General features: G+C 42.2%; 1 protein-coding gene across 1 annotated transcript; it reads right to left on the bottom strand.

The window, feature by feature from the left end:
* Positions 1-1,097: 1,097 nt before the first annotated feature.
* Positions 1,098-17,771, bottom strand: Lage3 (L antigen family member 3). Its single transcript, XM_055591817.1, has 5 exons — positions 17,715-17,771; positions 17,523-17,568; positions 2,921-3,221; positions 2,467-2,595; positions 1,098-1,951 (listed from the first exon to the last, which is right to left on the bottom strand). Exons 1-5 carry the CDS (start codon positions 17,769-17,771, stop codon positions 1,837-1,839), a joined length of 648 nt encoding a protein of 215 aa, XP_055447792.1. The 3' UTR covers positions 1,098-1,836.
* Between the last annotated feature and the right edge of the window lie 419 nt (positions 17,772-18,190).

Raw genomic sequence — 18,190 nt, 5'->3', positions numbered from 1 at the left:
TTATATTTATTTGGGGGGGGTGTGGGTTTGTATGTGTGCACATATGCAAACTCTCCCCAAGGTCAGAGGACAACTTGTAGAAAGAAGTTAGTTTCGTCCTGTCACTCTAGGATTCAGGGCTTGAATCCTGGTCATCATGCTTCCATGTGGATGCTTCTTTTTTTTTTTTTCCACTTTTATTTTATGTGTATAGGTGATTTGCCTACCTGTATGTCTGTGTACTGCATGAATGAAATGACTACAGAGGTCAGAAGAGGATATTAGATTCTCTGGGACTGGACTTTAAAAACAATTTGAGCCTATGAGGGTACTGGGTATCAAACAGAGGTCCTCTGGAAGAAAAGCCAGTGCTCTTAACCACTGAACCATTTCTCTAGTTCCAATAAAAATAAAGCATCTTTAAAATATTTCATTATTGATGGTTGTGAGCCACTATGTGGTTGCTAGGAATTAAACTCAGAACCTCTGGAAGAGCAGCCAGTGCTCTTAACTTCTGAGCCATCTCCCTTAAAAACATTACTCTTGGAACAGGTGTGGTGGCATTTGCCTTAATCTTAGGACTCAGGAGCCAGGAGCAGGCAGATCTCTATGAGCATGAGTCTACTTTTGCCTACATAGTGAGGCAGCCAAGGTGCCAGATGAGACCCTGTCTCAAAAAAAGTATTCTTTGACAATTTCATACATGTTTATAATGTATTTTGATGATATTCATCCCCTATGGTTCTCTCTTATCCTTCTTTCATTTTCATTGAACCCCCACTTCTTCCTAATAATTACATCCCATGTTTTCATGTCTTTCTTTAGTGCCCTACTGAGTTTAATTAAGGTTGCTTGCATGGTCATGAGTGTGGGGTTATTTACAAGAGTATAAGCTACTTAACAGTAGCTATACTGCTGAAGAATAACTTTCCTTAGTAGTCATTAACTGCCAATCTCTCCTGAGAGGCCTTACGATATTACTATACATTTATGATAATAAAACTCTAATACCAAGAATTTCGAGAAGTGGGAGCAGCAGTGAGCCCTGTATGAGGGTGTGTGTGTGTGTCTTAATCAGGGTTTCTATCACTGTAAAGAGACACCATGACCACAGTAACTCTTATAAAGCAGGAATTTATTTGGGGCTGGCTTACAGTTCAGAGGTTTAGATTATCATCATGGCAGCGTGCAGGCAGACAGGGTGCTAGAGAGGTAGCTGAGAGTTCTATATCTGAATCCACAGGCAGCAGGAAGAGTGACACTGGGCCTGGCTTGATGAACATCGGAAATGTCAAAGCCAGCTCTAGTAACACTTCCTCCAACAAGGCCACACCTCCTCTAACAGTACAACTCCCTGATGACCAAGCATTCAAATATATGAACCTATGGGAGCCATCCTACTCAAACCACCACAGTGCATGTAGTTTTTATTTTCCTTTATCTCAGAAATTGTCTTCATTTACTTTCTAATAATATACTTTGCCAGTGCTGGGGATTGAACCGGTGACCTTATATATTAGGTGAACACTCCTAACTTGTTCTCACAAATACCTGAATTCCAGAGCCTCTCGTCCACACAAGAAAAAAGTCAAAGCAAATCTAGAGTATGAAAACAAACTCAAATGCCGATTAGGAGCCCAGCTTTATTTTCTTCAGCAACAAACATTTAAGCACCATACCAAATGGCCCCTAAGTGCCTGAGAACCAAATCAGGCAAAAAAAAAAAAAAAAAAATTAGGCAGGCCCCTTTATTGAAGTAGCAGCTACTATTTCTGGAATCTTTTCCCTAGGGAAAACTGTACTGTTTAGGAGGAGATGGAAGTAAGGTCAGACTTGAGCCCCTCTTTTCAGCCAGGCTTAAGAGGAAATAGGGGGCCCAAAGTGCTGTATGGTGTTCACCACTAGAGAAAGCTGGTCAAGAAAGTTCATGATGGAAATTCGGAGGAGGCGAGAATCTTCTGCGATCCAGTGTCTACAAATGAGAAAAAAAAAAAAAAAAGAACATTAACTTCAAAATGGTAATTTCTACCCTTCTTTACTTTTTTTTTTGAGGGGGGGGAGAATCTCATTATGTAGTCCTGGCTGGCCTGGAATTTACAGAAATCAGACTGTCTGCCTCTGCCTCCTAGCTTCTACCTTTTTTGATCTCTCAAGCATCCATTGTACCACACCCTGCAGGTAGGGACTGGTCCAGTGTACCATGTCTCTCCTCAGAAGTTAACCCAGTGGCTGGGGGTGGTGGCACACGCCTGTAATCCCAGCACTCAGAGAGGCAGAGGCAGGTGGATCTCTGTGAGTTCCAGGCCTGCTTGGGTCTACAATGTCCAGGATATTGTAGTTTCCAGAGAAACGCTGTCTCGAAAAACAAAACAAAAAGTAACCAAACAAAAAAAGGTTACCCTAGTGTGATGTCTCTAAGGAAGTGCTGCCTTGGGTGGAGACTGGCCCAGCCACCTACCCAGCATGCCAGATTCTTTCAGCACTTACACCTCCAGCATGCTGCCGCTCACTTTAAGCTCCTTCCCTACCAGTCCTTGGTGTGGTTCGACATCAGGAGCTAAGGACCCACAGGCGATTTCTGCCTCCAAAGAAGTCGGGAAAGGCACGATGAGGGCGCTGGTGGAGACTCAGGAAAGGCACCATCTTGAATCAACTGTCTCCTTTGTTCTCTAAAATCATCGCATGTGGTCTAAGCTCCCCAGGCTATATATATATTCTACACTGCTTGGGCCATTCCTGTTCATTTCCCTTCACCCTTCGGTCTCTCCTCGGTTCTCAAGGAAGTTCTCTTGCCCAGACCGCCCATGGTTAACATACTTCATTCGGCGGCTCCCCCTGCTCCCTTCCTCTTCTCTGCTTTATTTCCCTCCCCTCCAGACTACCCGTTTCCCTGCCTCAAGCAGCCCGCAGATGGCCCAATTGTCCCTGTCCCGTAGGATACAATCTGTGATGCTGGATCCCGGGCCTTTGTGTAAAAGGCATGGTGCTTTTGCTGTAACTCCGGGAGGCTTCCGGTGCTCGTGCAACAACAGGGTGAGCTCCACTGGGAATAACTGCCACTGTGCCAGCATCACCAGGACAGCAGCAGCCAGTTGGGGAATCTGCAGTGTGACCTAAAACCTGTGCGTGCTGCCAGCATGTCTGCCGCTGCTCCACTTTCCAAACCACACGCCTGTCTCTAGCGGAAGTCCTCCGCCAAAGTTGGGGGCCAGAGCCCGCCTTATCCTCCGGAAGCTCCGCCCCTGCTCAGGCTGCCTTCCTACACGCTCCCGCAAGGGAGGCGGGTAGCAAAGCTGTTGTGAGTTCAGTCAGTCGCCCACCTGGAGGATTCTGCTGAGATCTCGCAGTTCATCTAGTCTGCCCTCTTCCTCTAAAATCCGTCTGCACACCAAGCTGCCCCTTTAGTTTAGGTCCCTACAAGGGACTTAAGGTTGATATTTACCAAAAAACAAAACACTATCAAACCAAAAAACTATCAAATGGCCTCGAGTGGTACTGCCTGCCTGAAATCCCAGCATTTAGACAGTGGTTCTCAACCTGTGTGTCTCGACCACCTTGGGTGAATGTCAAAAGACCTATTCACAGGGGTCACATATCAGATATCCTGTGTATCCGATTTCCATTATAATTCACAACAGTAGCAAAATTGCAGTTGATGAAATAGTAATGAAATAATTTTATGGTTGGGGATCACCACAACATGATGAACTTATCAAAGGGTTGCAGCGTTAAGAAGGTTGAGAAATACTGATTTAGGGGTTATCAGTTCTTTGTTTACGCTGGAGGTCAGCCTGATCTTCCAGGACAGACAGCCATAGATATCTCAAAACCAGGAACAAAAACAAACAAACCCACAAAAAAAAAAAAAAGAGAGAGATTTTGAGCTATATCAGCAAGCAAGAGATTTCTATTTTTTTTTTTTTTTTTTTTTAAGATTTAGTTAGTTTGTTTTTCCAGACAAGCTCTCCTAGCCAGGTATGGTGGTGTACATCTTTAATCACAGAATTTGGGAGGCAGAAGCAGGTGGATCTTTGTGAGTTTGAGGCCAACATTGTCTACATAGTAAGTTCCAGGACAGCCAGAGCTATATGGTGAGACCCCGTTGAGAGAGAGAGAGAGAGAGAGAGAGAGAGAGACAGACAGACAGACAGACAGACAGACTGACTTTCTGTGTAGTTCTGGTTTTCCTGGAACTTGCTGTGTATATAAGTGCACCTAATGTGTGCAGTGCCTGGCCTCAAACTCAGAGATCTACTTGCCTCTGTCTCCTGTGTGATGAGATTAAAGGCTAAAATTTACCATTACTAGGCTAAAATATATTTATTTTTATTTCACATGTACAAGTGTTTTGGCTGCTTGTATGTAAGTACAGTGCTTTGTGTCCACACGAGTGATGGGAACTGAACCCAGGTACTTTGCAAGAGCAGTAAATTCTACTAATCACTGAACCATCTCTCTAGCCCCGCTCCTTAAACACCTTCTACAACTGTCTACCGCTTATGCACAAATAGTTTCTAATTTATTTTTAAAAATATTTAAAAAAACATATCATACTCATTCTTTGACAATTTAATGTTTACAATGGACCTTGATCCTACTCATCCTCACTCTGTCAAATTTCTAACATAGATCACATCCATGCTTAAAACCCTGTAAATTGGAGCTGTAGAGAAGGATCAGCAGTTAAGATCACTGGCTGTTTTTGCAGAGGTCCTGGGTTTCATTCTCAGCACCTACTTAGTGGCTTACAAGTGCCCAATTTAGGGGGATCTGATGCCCTCTTCTGACTTCCATGGGTACCAGGAACACATATGATGCACAGAGACACACAGAGGCCAAATACCCATACACATAAAAATAAAACAAGCATTTTAAAAACTCTAAAAAATAAAAAGGTAGCAGTGGGTTGGATAGCACTTCTGCATTTTAAGGTCCTGGTTTCATTGCAATTATCACAACCAATCAACAATCCCTAAAACATTTTTTAGTTCCACTTGGAGCAAAATCCAAAGCCTATGCAATAGTTTATAAGAGTCTTCTGTAATGTGGCTCCAGTTCCCTCTCAATGGCCTGTGCCAACTGTCAGGGCTCACATTCTGTGCAGTAATTGAGCCCTTCTCTCTGCTCCTGAGGAAGGGTAGCCTGAACTTTCATATGGCTTGCCTATCAACATTAGGATTTCATTTCCAGTGTTACCTTCCAAAAGCTAAACAGATAAATGCTGGAGCTAACAGACATTATAAACCAAATGTACCTAACAGGTATTTATAGAACATTTCACCCACACATAAAAGAATATACTTTTCTCAGCACCTCACAGAACTTTCTCCAAAACTGACCACATACTCAGACACAAAGCAAATCTCAACAGACACAAGAAAATTGAAATAACTTCTTGTATCCTATCAGAGCACCATGATTAAAGCTAGGACTCAACAACAACAGAAACAGAAAGCCTACAAACTTATGGAAACTGAACAACTCCCTACTCAATGACCACTGAGTCGAGGAGGAAATAAATAAATTAAAGACTTTCTAGAATTCAATGAAAATAAAGGCACAACATACCCAAACTTATGGGACACAATGAAATCAGTGCTAAGAAAAAGTTCATAGCACAAAGTGCCTTCATAAAGAAATTGGAGAAATCTCATACTAACAACTTAAAAGTATACCTGAAAGCTCTAGAACAAAAAGGAGCAAACACACCCAGGAAAAATAGACAGCAGGAAATAATAAAATTCAGGGCCAAAATTAATAATGTAAAAACAAAGATGACAATACAAAGAATCAACAAAACCAAGAGCTGGTTCTTAGAGAAAATCAACAAGATAGACAAACCCTTATCGAAACTAAAAGAATATTCAAATTAACAAAATCAGAAAGAAAAAGAGGGACATAACAAGAGACATATGAGGATTTACTTTAAAAACCTATACTCCATCAAATTCTGAAGAAGCAAAAGCAGAAGAAAGGGAAGCAGAAGTAGAAAAAAGAAGCAGCAGAAGAAGAATTTTCTCAATAGTTACCACTTACTATTAAATCAAGATCAGATAATGGAGCCAAGTGTGGGGGTGCACACCTGTAATCAATCCCAGCACACAGAAAAGCAGAGGCAAGTGGATCTTTGTGAGTCCAAGGCCAGCCTGGTCTACAAAGTGAGTTCAGCAGAGAAACCCTGTCTTGGGAAAAAAGAAACCAAGAAATAAACAAACAAACAAAACAAGATCAGATAAGCAATTTATACATACTTATAACCCCTAATGAAATAGCAGTCATTAAAAGTCTTCTCCCCTGGGGCTGGAGAGATGGCTCACAGGTTAAAAGCACTAGCTGTTCTTCCAAAGGTCTTGAGCTCACAACCATCTATAATGAGATCTGGTGCCCTCTTCAGACGTGCAAGCCCATATACAAGCAGAATGCTGTATAAATAAACAGATAGATCTTTTAAAAAGTCCCCCCCCAAGACAACAAAACAAAACTCAGTGTGTTATAGCACAGAATTCTACCAGACTTTCAAAGAAGAACCAACACCAATATTCAAATTATTCCATAAAATAAAAACAGAAGGAACGTTGCCAAATTCATTTATGAGGCCACAGTCACCCTGATACCCAAAACACACAGACTCAATAAAGAAAGAGAATTACAGACCAATTTTCCTTATAGTTATCGATGCAAAACTGTTTAATAAAACACAAAACAAATCCAAGAACAAATCAAAATGATCATCCACCCTGATCAAATAGGCTTCAATCCAGGAATGCAGGGGTGCTTCAATATATGAAAATCTATCAATGTAATCCACCTCATAAACAAATTGAAAGAAAAAAAAATCACATGATCATCTCATTAGATGCTGAAAAAGCCTTTGACAAAAATCCAACACCCCTTCATGATAAAAATCTTAAGAGATCAGGGATACAAGGCACATACCTAAATATAATAAAGGCAATTTATAGCAAGCCTATAACCAACATAAAATTAAATGGACAGGCTGGGCATGGTGGTACACGTCTGTTATCCTAGAACTCAGGGAGGAAGGCAGAGGCAGGTGGATCTCTGTGAGTTCAAGGCCAGCCTGGTCTACAAAGTGAGTCCAGGACAGCCAAGGCTATACAGAGAATCACTGTCTCTTAAAAAAATTAAATGGAGAGAAACTCAAAGCAATTCCACTAAAATCTGGGACAAGACAAGGCTATCTACTCTCTCCCTATCTATTAAATATAGAACTTGAAGTCTTAGCTAGAGCAATAAGACAACTAAAGGAGATCCTAAAGATTCAAGTTGGAAAGGAAGAAGTCAAATTTTCGCTATTCTCAGATGAGATGATAGCATACATAAGCAACCCCAAAAATTTTATTGGGGAACTCCTAAAGCTGATAAACACTTTCAACAAAGTAGCTGAATACAAAATTAACTCACAAAGATCAGTATCCTTCTTATATACAAAAAATGAACAGGCTGAGAAAGAAATCAGAGAAATAACACCTTTCACAATAGACACAAATAATATAAAATATAGTGGGGTAACTCTAACCAAACAAGTGAAAGACTTGTATGAAAAAACCTTAAAGTCTTTGAAGGAAGAAACTGACGAAGGTATCAGAAGATAGAAAGATTGTTAGGCAGTGGTCGCATACAGCTTTAATCCCTGCACTTGGGAGGCAGAGGCTGGTAGAGAGCTCTGTGAGTTCAAGGCCAGCCTGGTCTATAAAGTGAGTTCAGGACAGCCGGGGCAGTTACAAACAACAAACAAACAAGATAAAAAGATCTCTCATGTAGGAATAACATAGTAAAAATGGCCATCCTACCGAAAGCAATGTACAGATTTAATGCAATCCCCATCAAAATTCCAACACAATTCTTCATAGACCTTGAAAGGACAATTCTCAACTTCATATGGAAAAACAAAATACCCAGGATACCTAAAACAATCCTCTACAATAAAAGAACTTCTGGAGGCTATACCATTCCTGATTTCAAGTTGTGCTACAAATCTACAGTAATAAAAACAGCATGGTATTGGCATACAAAAAGACACATTTATCAATGGAATAATATGGAAGACCCAGACATAAATCCACATACCTATGAACTCCCGACTTTTGGTAAAGAACCTGGAAATATACACTGGGGAAAAAAGCATCATCAACAAATGGTGCCAGTCAAACGATGGCTACATGTAGTAGAATGCAAGTAGATCCACATCTATCACCCTGCACAAAACTCAAGTCCAAGTGGATAAAAAAATTCAATAATAAACCAGATACACTAAGCTGGGTTGTGATGGCGCATGCCTTTTTGGGAGGCAGAGGCAGGCTGATCTCTGTGAGTTTGAAGCCAGCATAATTTACAGAACTAGTTCTAGGACAGCCAGGGCTACAAAGAGACAAAACAAGGGTCTGGAGAGATGGCAATGTCTTCTCTTCTAGAGGTCCCTGAGTTCAATCCCAGTAACCACATGGTGGCTCACAATCATCTATACTGGGATCTGATGCCCTCTTCTGGCATGCAGGTGTACATGCAGATAGAGCACTCATGTAAAATAAATAAATCTTTAAACAAAACAGTAACAACTAAAACCCACCACCACCACCACCACCAATAAAACCGATATACTGAATGTGATAGAAGAGAAAGTGGGAAATAGCCTTGAAGGAATTGGCATAGGAGACAACTTTAGGAACAGAACTCCAATAGTGCAGGTACTAAGATTGACAATTAAAAATGGGACATCATGAAACTAAAAAGCTTCTCTTAGGCAAAGGATATGGTTAACAGGACAAAACAGCAGACTACAGAATGGAAAACCATTTTTACCAACTTCACATTTGATAGAGATGTAATATCTAAAATATATAAAGAATTCAAGAAACCTAATATAAAAAAAACAAATAATCCAATTTAAAAATGGGGTATAGAGGGCTGGGCAATGGTGGCACATGCCTTTAATTCCAGTGCTTGGGAGAGATCTTTGATGCCAGCCTGGTCTACAGAGTGAGTTCCAGGACAGTCAGGGCTGTTACACTGAGAAATCCTGTGTTGGAAAAAACAACAAAATGGGGTATAGATCTAAATGGAGAATTCTCAATAGAGGAATCTCAAATGGCTGAGAGCACTTAAATATTCAACATCCTTAGTCATCAGGGAAATGCAAATCAAAATGACACTGAGCTTCCAATTTCCACTCAACAGAATGGGTAAGATCAAAAACACAAGTGACACCTCATGCTGGTGAGGATGTGGGGCAAAGGGAACACTCCTCCACTACTAGTGGGAATACATCCTTGTACAGCCACTTTTGTTGGGGGTTGTTCTAATGCTGACTTTCATGATCTGGTTATACCTATCCTCATTTTGTAAACTTGCCTAAGTCATTATATCTGATTGGTTCATTACACAGCCTGGGCAGGGCAGATTGGGGTAGGCATGACTAAGGTTCTTGGGCTTCAGAGAGAATCATGGGAAACAGAAGGATGGGAAGAATGGAAGAAGGAGGATGCCATGATGGGTTAGCTGGAGAAGAAACTACATGGGGCCGGGAGGAAGGACTCCAATAATGGCATGAAAAGGCTCAATAGAGACTAAAAGTAAGAATTTATAGAATATGGATGGAAGATAGGGTGGTTAAGGAGGATGGCATTGGATGGGGGCTGGGAAATGGATGGTAGGTGATTCAGATAGTGTATGTAGGAATATCTGCCTAGTCCAAGGTAAATAAGGCAATTATAAAATCTAACAGGTGTCTGTGTCTTATTTGTGATAGAGGGTTAGATAATACTGCCGTGATAATCATAGGGCTAATAATAAAAAATAAATAGACCAACACCTTTTTATTTTAATTTACTACAGCACACTTTGGAAATCAATACGACACTTTCTCAGAAAATTAGGAATAGATCTACCTCAAGATTCAGCTATACCTCTCTTGGACATGTACCCAGAGGAGGCTTTACCCTGTTACAAGGACACTTGCTTAACCATGTTCATTGCTGCTCTATGCACAATAGCCAGAAATTAGAAACAATCTAGATGTCCCCCAACCAAAGATTTTAAAATGTAGTACACTTACACAATGGAATAATATTTGGCTGTTATAAACAATGACATCTAGAAAGACCTGGAGAGAACAGGATCTCCACAAGAACAATAGAGCCAAAAAATCTGGGCCCAGGGGTCCTTGCAGAGACCGATACCCCAAACAAGGACCTTGCATGGAGAGGACCTAAAATCCCAGCTCAGATGTAGCCCACAGACTCAGTCTCCAAGAGGGTTGGCCTGCTCTTTGATCATCACCCCCCTGAGGGATGCAACCCTGCCAGGCCACAGAGGAAGACAATGCAGCCAGTCCTGATGAGACCTGATAGGCTAGGGTCAGAGGGAAGGGGAGGAGGAACTCCCCTATCAGTGGGCTAGGGGAGGGGCATAGGGGGACAAAAGGGAGGGGGGCTACAGCTGGGATACAAAGTAAATAAATTGTAATAATAATAAAGAAAGAAAGGAAAAAAATATGATTATAAAATATTCATATATAATTTTTCTAAGAGGTCTTACTATTCACATTAAACAGAAACTGAGAAAAATATTTTAAAATATTTATTTTGTGCAGGAAATGTCATGGTAGGAAGCTATTTGGGGCAAAGATAGTTTGGGTTTTTTTCTTGAGATTTAGTACACGAGTCATTTTGATGGAAAATAAAGAGGTGTTTTGTTTTCCTATGGGGGTGGAAAAAAAAACCAATGACATCATGGAATTTGCAGGCAAATAGATAGAACTAGAAAAGATCATCCTGAGTGAGGTAACACAGACCCATAAAGATAAACATGGTATGTACTCACTTATAAGTGGATATTAGCCTTCAAGTAAAATGATAACCAAGCTACAATCCATAGACCCAGTGAGGTTAGGTGCAGTGAAAGGGACTAGGGGTACACATGGATTTCCCTAGGAGGGGTAATAGAATAGATTTTATGGGTGGACTGGTGGCAGGGGTGATGAGAACAGGAGAATCAGGCAAGAAAGGGGGAGGGGAAATGGTGTTGAAGGAAGGAATGTGGGGAGAAACAGCTAGAATTGAGGGCCATTTGAGGAATGGTATGAAAACTTAGTGCAGTGGAAACTTCCTAAATGTTTGACGGTGATCCTAATAAAGTTCCCAGATAATGAAGGAGATGGAGTCCCAACTGGCTATCTCTTATCACCAAATGAAACTTTCAGTACTGGGACTGGGTTACACCTAATTGAGTTGTTGTCCAACAGGGTTCCATGGAAACCCCCAAACAACCCAGGCTGTTGCTAAGACAATAGTTTGCTTTCCACAAACTGACAGCAAGGCCCCATTGCTGATGACAAGGCCCACACACCTCACTGAACATGGAGAGGTTCAACTGGTGCTTACATAGAATCTTCACCCCTACGTTCTAGTTCTAGTATCTTTGGTACAGGGAGGTATTCTGCAGACTATCAAAAGAGAAACGTAAATACCAATCCAGCCATAAAACCTTTGATTTACCATCTGTCCTACCTACAAAATATGCTAGGGCAATGGAGGCATAAAGCCTGTTGGAGTAACTAACCAATGTCTGATTTGACTTAAGGCCCATACAATAAAACGGAACCCATACCAGATACTACTTGAGTAACAAAGAACCATAGACTAGATAGCCCAGAGACCTGGAATAAAACCAAATAGTACTGGTCCAAGAAAAAATAGTAATACAATGACTCCTAATGATATTCTGCCATATCCGATCATCAAAGAAGCTTCTCCTTCTCCTCCAGCAGATGTAAACAAAAACAGAGACCTACAGCCATACATTTCCCGGGGCGGGGTGGGGGCAGAGGAGAGGGAGACCTTGGAATACATAGCTCAAATCCCTCTTCTCAGAGCTCAGGGAACACAGTGGAAGAGGATGCAGAGAGTGTCAGAGCCAGAGGGGATGGAGGACACCAGAATACCTCTAAATCAACTGAGCAAAACTCCTATGAACTCAAGAGACTGAAGCAGCAAGCACAGGGCCTACACAAGGCCTGAGTGTGTGAACGAGTGGGTCTCTGATTCTCTTGGGAAATCTTTTCCTTCTCTTGGTTTGCCTTGTTCTAACTCAGCTTTTGTGTTATCTTATTATATTTTATTTTGTTATGCTTTGTTGTTATCTCTTAGAAGGCTGTCCTTTTTTAATGAGGCAGAAAAGGGACTGGATCTGGATAGGAGGGAAAGTGGGGAGAAACTGGGAGTAGAGGAAACATAGACTGTAATCAGGATATATTGTATGAGAAAATAAACTATTCTTCTTTTCTTATTTCTTTTCTTTTCTTTTTTTTTTCTTCAAGACAGGGTTTCTCAGTGTGGCCTTAAGTGTCCTGGACTCACTTGATAGACTAGGCTGGCTTTGAACTCATAGAGAGTTCTTTCTTAGTTTCTTTCTTTTCTTTCTCACAGAGATCTGCCTGCCTCTGCCTCCCAGAGTGCTGGGATTACAGGTGTGCACTATCCTGCCTAGCCCTTCCTTCCCACCCCCCCTTTTGGTTGAGACACAGTTTCTCTTTGTAGCCTTGGCTGTCCTGGACTCACTTTGTAGACCAGGCTGGCCTTGAACTCACAAAGATCCACCTGCCTCTGCCTCCCTGAGTGCTGGGATTAAATGAGTGACTCCTGGCTCATACCCAGATTTTAAGATTAATTTTAAATTGGAAGAAAAGCTGACGATATATTTCAATGGTTGAATTCTTTCCTAGAAGGTACAAGGTCCTGGAGTCAATCTCTATTACTACCAAAAGTACCCAAATAAGCAAACTCCCAGAGTGAAGCTGGGCATGGTAGCAAACCTGTAATCCAAGTAGAGAGGCTGAAGTGGGACGATTGCCATAGATCCTGGGCTACATAGAGAATGCTTACTAGCCCTCCTCGGCTACATAGAGAATGCTTACTAGTCCTCCTGTCTCATAAAAAGGAAGTAAAAGACAAAAAAGAAAAAGAGCAGAGAGAAAACTGAATACATATAAAGGTATACATAATTACCGAGTTAAAAATTTCAGGAAGGCTAAACCAGAAATTACTTAACATGCTTTCCTATAGGGGATTGTGATAGCTGCTCTCCAGGCTTATGCAGCAAGTCTTTTTACATGCTGAGCCACCTCACTGTCCCTTTTTTCATTTGTTTAAATTATTTTTTTCTTTTTGGTAAAGGGTCTCATTGTTGGTTCAGTTGGTCTTTATGCCCTGAGCTGAGGTGACCCTTTTACCTTAGTCACTTGAGTAGCTTACAGATATGCACCACCACAGCCAGCTGATTCAGTGCCCTTTAAGTACAACCCTGTTACCATACTCTCTTGTGGGATATATTCTAAGGACAAAATAATTGGCTTTCTTCTTAGCATATTTAATGTGGATAATGGTCTGGATGAGGTGAGTGTGAAGCTATTTTGGGTCTATGTTAAGATAGACTTTATTTGGTAGAGCAAATGAGTAAATATATCAATGTCAGAAACTAGAATTCTCACTGTGGTATAAGGGAGGGTGTGAAAGAACTGTGACACAGATTATGGCTGAAGGTTTCAGCATGAACTTGTGATTTCTTAATATATATGGGTATATATATTTCTAATGATTGCCTATTAAAGGAATCTAGAAGCAGTGATACTTCACTCACAGTGAGCACATCTTTCATATAGATTTTAGTTTCTAAATATCATTCAACCAACAGACAAACAAACAAATGCCATTCTCCAGTAAAAGGCTGATGCTTAGTCAAGGGCAAGAAAATATACAAGGCAAGCCTTGAATATATTGTGGTGCTAGAATAAATGATATTGTAACAGGGAGGAGACATGAGGGAATGTCCTAAACTTTCACGTCTCTTTTCTAAAATGTTCAGCTGGGTAAAGAATGCTCAAATTGTTCTAAATGTGGTTGTTTGGGGGTGCTCTTCCTGTGTCACTTTGCCATGTCCACATAGACATAAAAAAAAAAAATCACAATTCTAGAGGTGGTGGGTGCACACCTTTAATCCTAGCAGTCAAGAGGCAGAGTTGGATCATTGAGTTCAATGCCAGATTGTCTTACAGATTGAGTTCCAGGACAGCTAAGGCTATACAGAGAAAAAAATAAATAATCAAGAACTTAATACCAAAACTTCTCTCATTAATTAATGTGCTGTGAATATCCAATTCAATATTCTCATCATAAATGCTTAGCTCGTGAGTCTGGCCCTCCTGTTGGCCCACCAAACATCTTACCCCAGCTCCCAAAATACTTGTCTTTAGGAGGCAACTTGAGCTGGGCCCTTCATTCATGCTAGCTCCTAGTATGATTGTGATCACATCACATATGAAGGCCCTGATCTGAGAGTCAGACAGTGGCTCTCAGGAACTTGTATTGGGCAGGGAGAAGTGAGTGAGTGGATTAGTGCCACTTCTTGGGGTGTATATGTGGCTCATCAGGGAACAGTACCTATGGCAAATGTTCCAGTCCATGATGAGGGCCCTTAGACTTTAGTGTCTGCTGGTGTATGGGAAGCCATACCAAATTCAAGGCAAATGCACCATCTGCATTTGTGGTCACTTATTTTTATCTAGTTCCCAGCCTCCTCTTCTGGACCTCTTCCTATTTCTTATCCCTGCAGTATTTGTCACTTGTCTTCCTCTTGTCTACCATCCTTACCCTGACAGAGCTCCTGAAGGTTTACGCCACCTTTTTGTTTCCATTCTGTTATATACATTATCTTGTGGAATGAGTTTCCTGAGGACTCCTTGGCCTACCATATATTGGAGGAAACCTGCTGTTTGAGGTTGCAGTTTTCCCAGTTCAGATAGCCATTCTGAGCTCAGCAGTAAGGTGCAGGACTCCCTTTACCCAGCAGGGCCTCTTGTTCTCTCCCTGACTTTACTTGGATATAGAGTGTCTTTATACATAGATGTCCCTAATCATATTTGATAGATGGCATTTGACGCAGCTCCCTGCTTGCTTTCCCCTCCCCAGCCTATGTTTCTATTCATATGATAGGAGCGTGCTGTACAATGCAAACCAAGCATCCTTGAAGTGCCTAGTTCCAACCAATTATGTACTCCTATTCATGGAGGCCCCTTCCCACTCCCCAAGGGCTATATAGCCTTTGTTCTCTGGAATTAAAGTTGAACTAGCTCCCTGAAGTGGTTCTTAGAGTGTGTGATCCCTGTACAGCGCTTAACGGCTATTCCTGGCATGCTCCTTGCCTTGTGCTCCACCTGCCTTTGGTGGCCTGCTGGGAGACAGGCCCCAGGCAGAACCAAAACGATACAGTAGCAATAACCTGCATATATTAAGAACTCCACACAGAGGCTCCATCTTGTCCCTGTAGTGGAAGTCCTGCCGGCCTCTCCCTTCTAGACACCTGTCCTTGACTTGCACTGGTGCTACAGGAGCCCATGCCCTTGCCTCTGGCTACTCTTTAAACTCCTCTGTGGTTGGGGAAGCTGTCCTCTTGAGGTTGTGACCTCACACTTCTTTTAAAGTCCCTTTCTCTGAGAAGCCACCTCAACCATTCTTCCAGTATCTAGGACTCCCTGTTTACTGAGAATTCCTGGGCAGAGCAGTATGGTTACACAAGCTCAGGAATAAAGCTAGGCTAGGGCTTAAGTGGTAGATCATACACTTTCCACATTTGGCAGTGAGATGAAGATGAAATGAGAGAAGTGTTCTGCATAGAAAAGGTCCATAAGAATCCAGTAGCTATCAAAAGGAGCCCTTTTGTTATCTGGATCAGCTTTTCTATTGCAGAGACCCCAGTGCATATTTTGAGGGCTCCTCACTCATCTCTACATCCAGTCTCATATCCCCCATCCCTGAACTTCCACATACAGCAACTCTAGCCTCCCAAGGCAACCAGAAAACATTGGACTCCTTTCAGAACTCCTTCCTACAGTTGTTGAGTTTTCTGTCTCAGGCACAGCCCAATTCCTGAGGCACCCTTCATTTAGTTTCTCACTCTACAGATAGTTACACAGCAAAACCTGACAATTGTCCCATTACATAAACTCATCCAAACATCATCTCTTTTTTGGACAACATGAGCATCTTACAGACTTCACTTTAAATTGATAAGCATTGGCTTGAAATTCATGAATGTGCCTATGGTTTACTTTTACCTGTAGAAACTTTAAATTTCTTTGAATGCAAGTCTTAGAAAACGTTCCTTAACTGAATCCTCATCCCTTCATTCTCTACTATCTCCAAGGAAATAATGACTTTTCTGGTGAAGATGTTTTTTGTAGTGGACAGTTGCCATCTGCATCCACCAGGACATCCATTTACTTTCTCTCCCTGATATAGCTCACGTGTCCAGGAAAGCAGACCCCAAGACTGGCTGAATAGGTGCTAATGGATAATTAACAATTCCTTTTCCCATATGCCCAACTCAAATACTACACAGGATGCAGTTCTGACCAATAAGAGACAGCATTTATTTGCTGGAGCATCTGAGACAGAAGCTATGCTACAGAGAGAAAAGTGCTCCTTGCTGGCAGCGAATGAAGAGTTTTGATGAAGCTGCAGACAAGCCACCCTTCGCTCCTTGGAAGTGGTGGTGAGGATGAAGCAGATACTGGAGAATTCAGAGGGAAGCAGGAAAAAAGCTGGATGTTTGGTGAATTAGTTCATCCACTGCCAGTATTCCTGGGCTTTTTTTTTTTTTTTTTTTTTTTAGTTTTATAAGCCAGTAAGTTTACTGTGTTGTTAAACAAATTATCGGAAACCAAAAGCAGTTTAGCTTATTAATAGAGTTCCTTTTGGTGAAAAGTCTCACATGCACCTTTAGCGTTATTTAATTTTCCAAATACACTCCCTCACTCAGAGTGAACAAAAACATTGGTACACTTTTTATCTAAGCTGCCAGTCCATACACACTCAGAAGCAGGTCCCTGATGTGGTACCCCAGGTCTCAGGGAGGACCAGGGTCTATCATCTGCTCATTCCCTGAGGCCTCACTTTTATCATTCCACTCCAGGGACTCAAGACTTGTTCCACAAGGCCCATGTAGGAGGCCCTTGGGGACGAAAGGGAAGTGTAGCCCCAACTACATTCAGAGTAGAGTGGCTTTCTTGGCAAAAGTGGAGGGACAGGAGTAGTGTCTTGCAGATGGCTGTCTTCCACCCTAGATTCCTCCTCAAAGGAGCTAGTACTTACATGACCTTTAGCACCCAGGCATAGGTAGAGTGAAAAGAGAAATTACTGCCTTCAGCTTACATTTCTATCTCCTCTTCAGTGCCCTGAGTTTCTCCTTAAGCAACGAAGGTGTGCAAAGTACAAGCCCCCATACATAGGTGGCAGAGGAAGCATCCGTCTCATGCTGTAGGTGAGCGCTGTGTGAAGAGACCAAGGCAGAGGCCTACTTGTGACAGTGCCTTGCTGAGTCGCCTGTTGTCCCTCGTGAGTGAGACCCACTTCCAGGAGGAGCCAAGCAGCTAGGGTGCCCCTGAGAAGAGCTAGGTCACGAAGGCCCAGGATCCTCCATCTGTGGCCTATGCTTGGCTATCACTTCACTTTTGGCTTCAGTTTGCTTACTGAACACAAGGAGGAACTGCAGGTGATAGCAGACTCCCACCTTGAGCTGAGAAACGGGGAAGGAAACTTATTCAGGTCAGAGGAATAGCTATCACAGAACAGACTCAATGGTTGGGGACCAAAGTGGCACAGAAACTTGACTCAAGTCATACAACAGAGCTGGGGTATCTTGCTGATCCTCCAGCTCCTAACCTGCTTATCATTCATCAAGAGCACACTGGCAGCTGGGTAATGGTGGCACATGCCCATAGTCCCAGCATTCAGGAAGCAGAGGCAGGTGGATCTCTGTGAGTTGGAAGCCAGCCTGGCCTACAGCCAAGGCTACACAGACAAACCCTGTCTCGAAAACAAAACCAAAACAAAGAGCATACTAGTTGCTGCAGCAGCAGAAGGGCCGTGGATAGCTACCACTTGGCCTCCTATGGAGATTTGCCAACGGCTATGCCAGACACACTAGAGGGCAGGTGACAAAGACTAGTGGCTTCCTGAGGGAGTCATTTGAGAGAGTCTGATGAGTGGGCTAAATCGGAATGCTAAGGCCCATCTCTCAAAACATCACACTCTTTCTCCTACAGAGGCACTTCTACAGGCTGGCTAGACTTGGACCCTGGCTGTCCCAAGCCATTGCTAGGTGTATCTACAGTGCAGCCTCAACTCTCCTACGGGAG

The sequence above is a fragment of the Psammomys obesus genome, unplaced genomic scaffold (genome assembly GCF_907164565.1).
Source record: "Psammomys obesus unplaced genomic scaffold, mPsaObe1.curated_primary_1811, whole genome shotgun sequence".
Lineage (NCBI taxonomy): Eukaryota > Metazoa > Chordata > Mammalia > Rodentia > Muridae > Psammomys > Psammomys obesus.
This window is presented reverse-complemented; position numbering and strand designations above follow the sequence as displayed.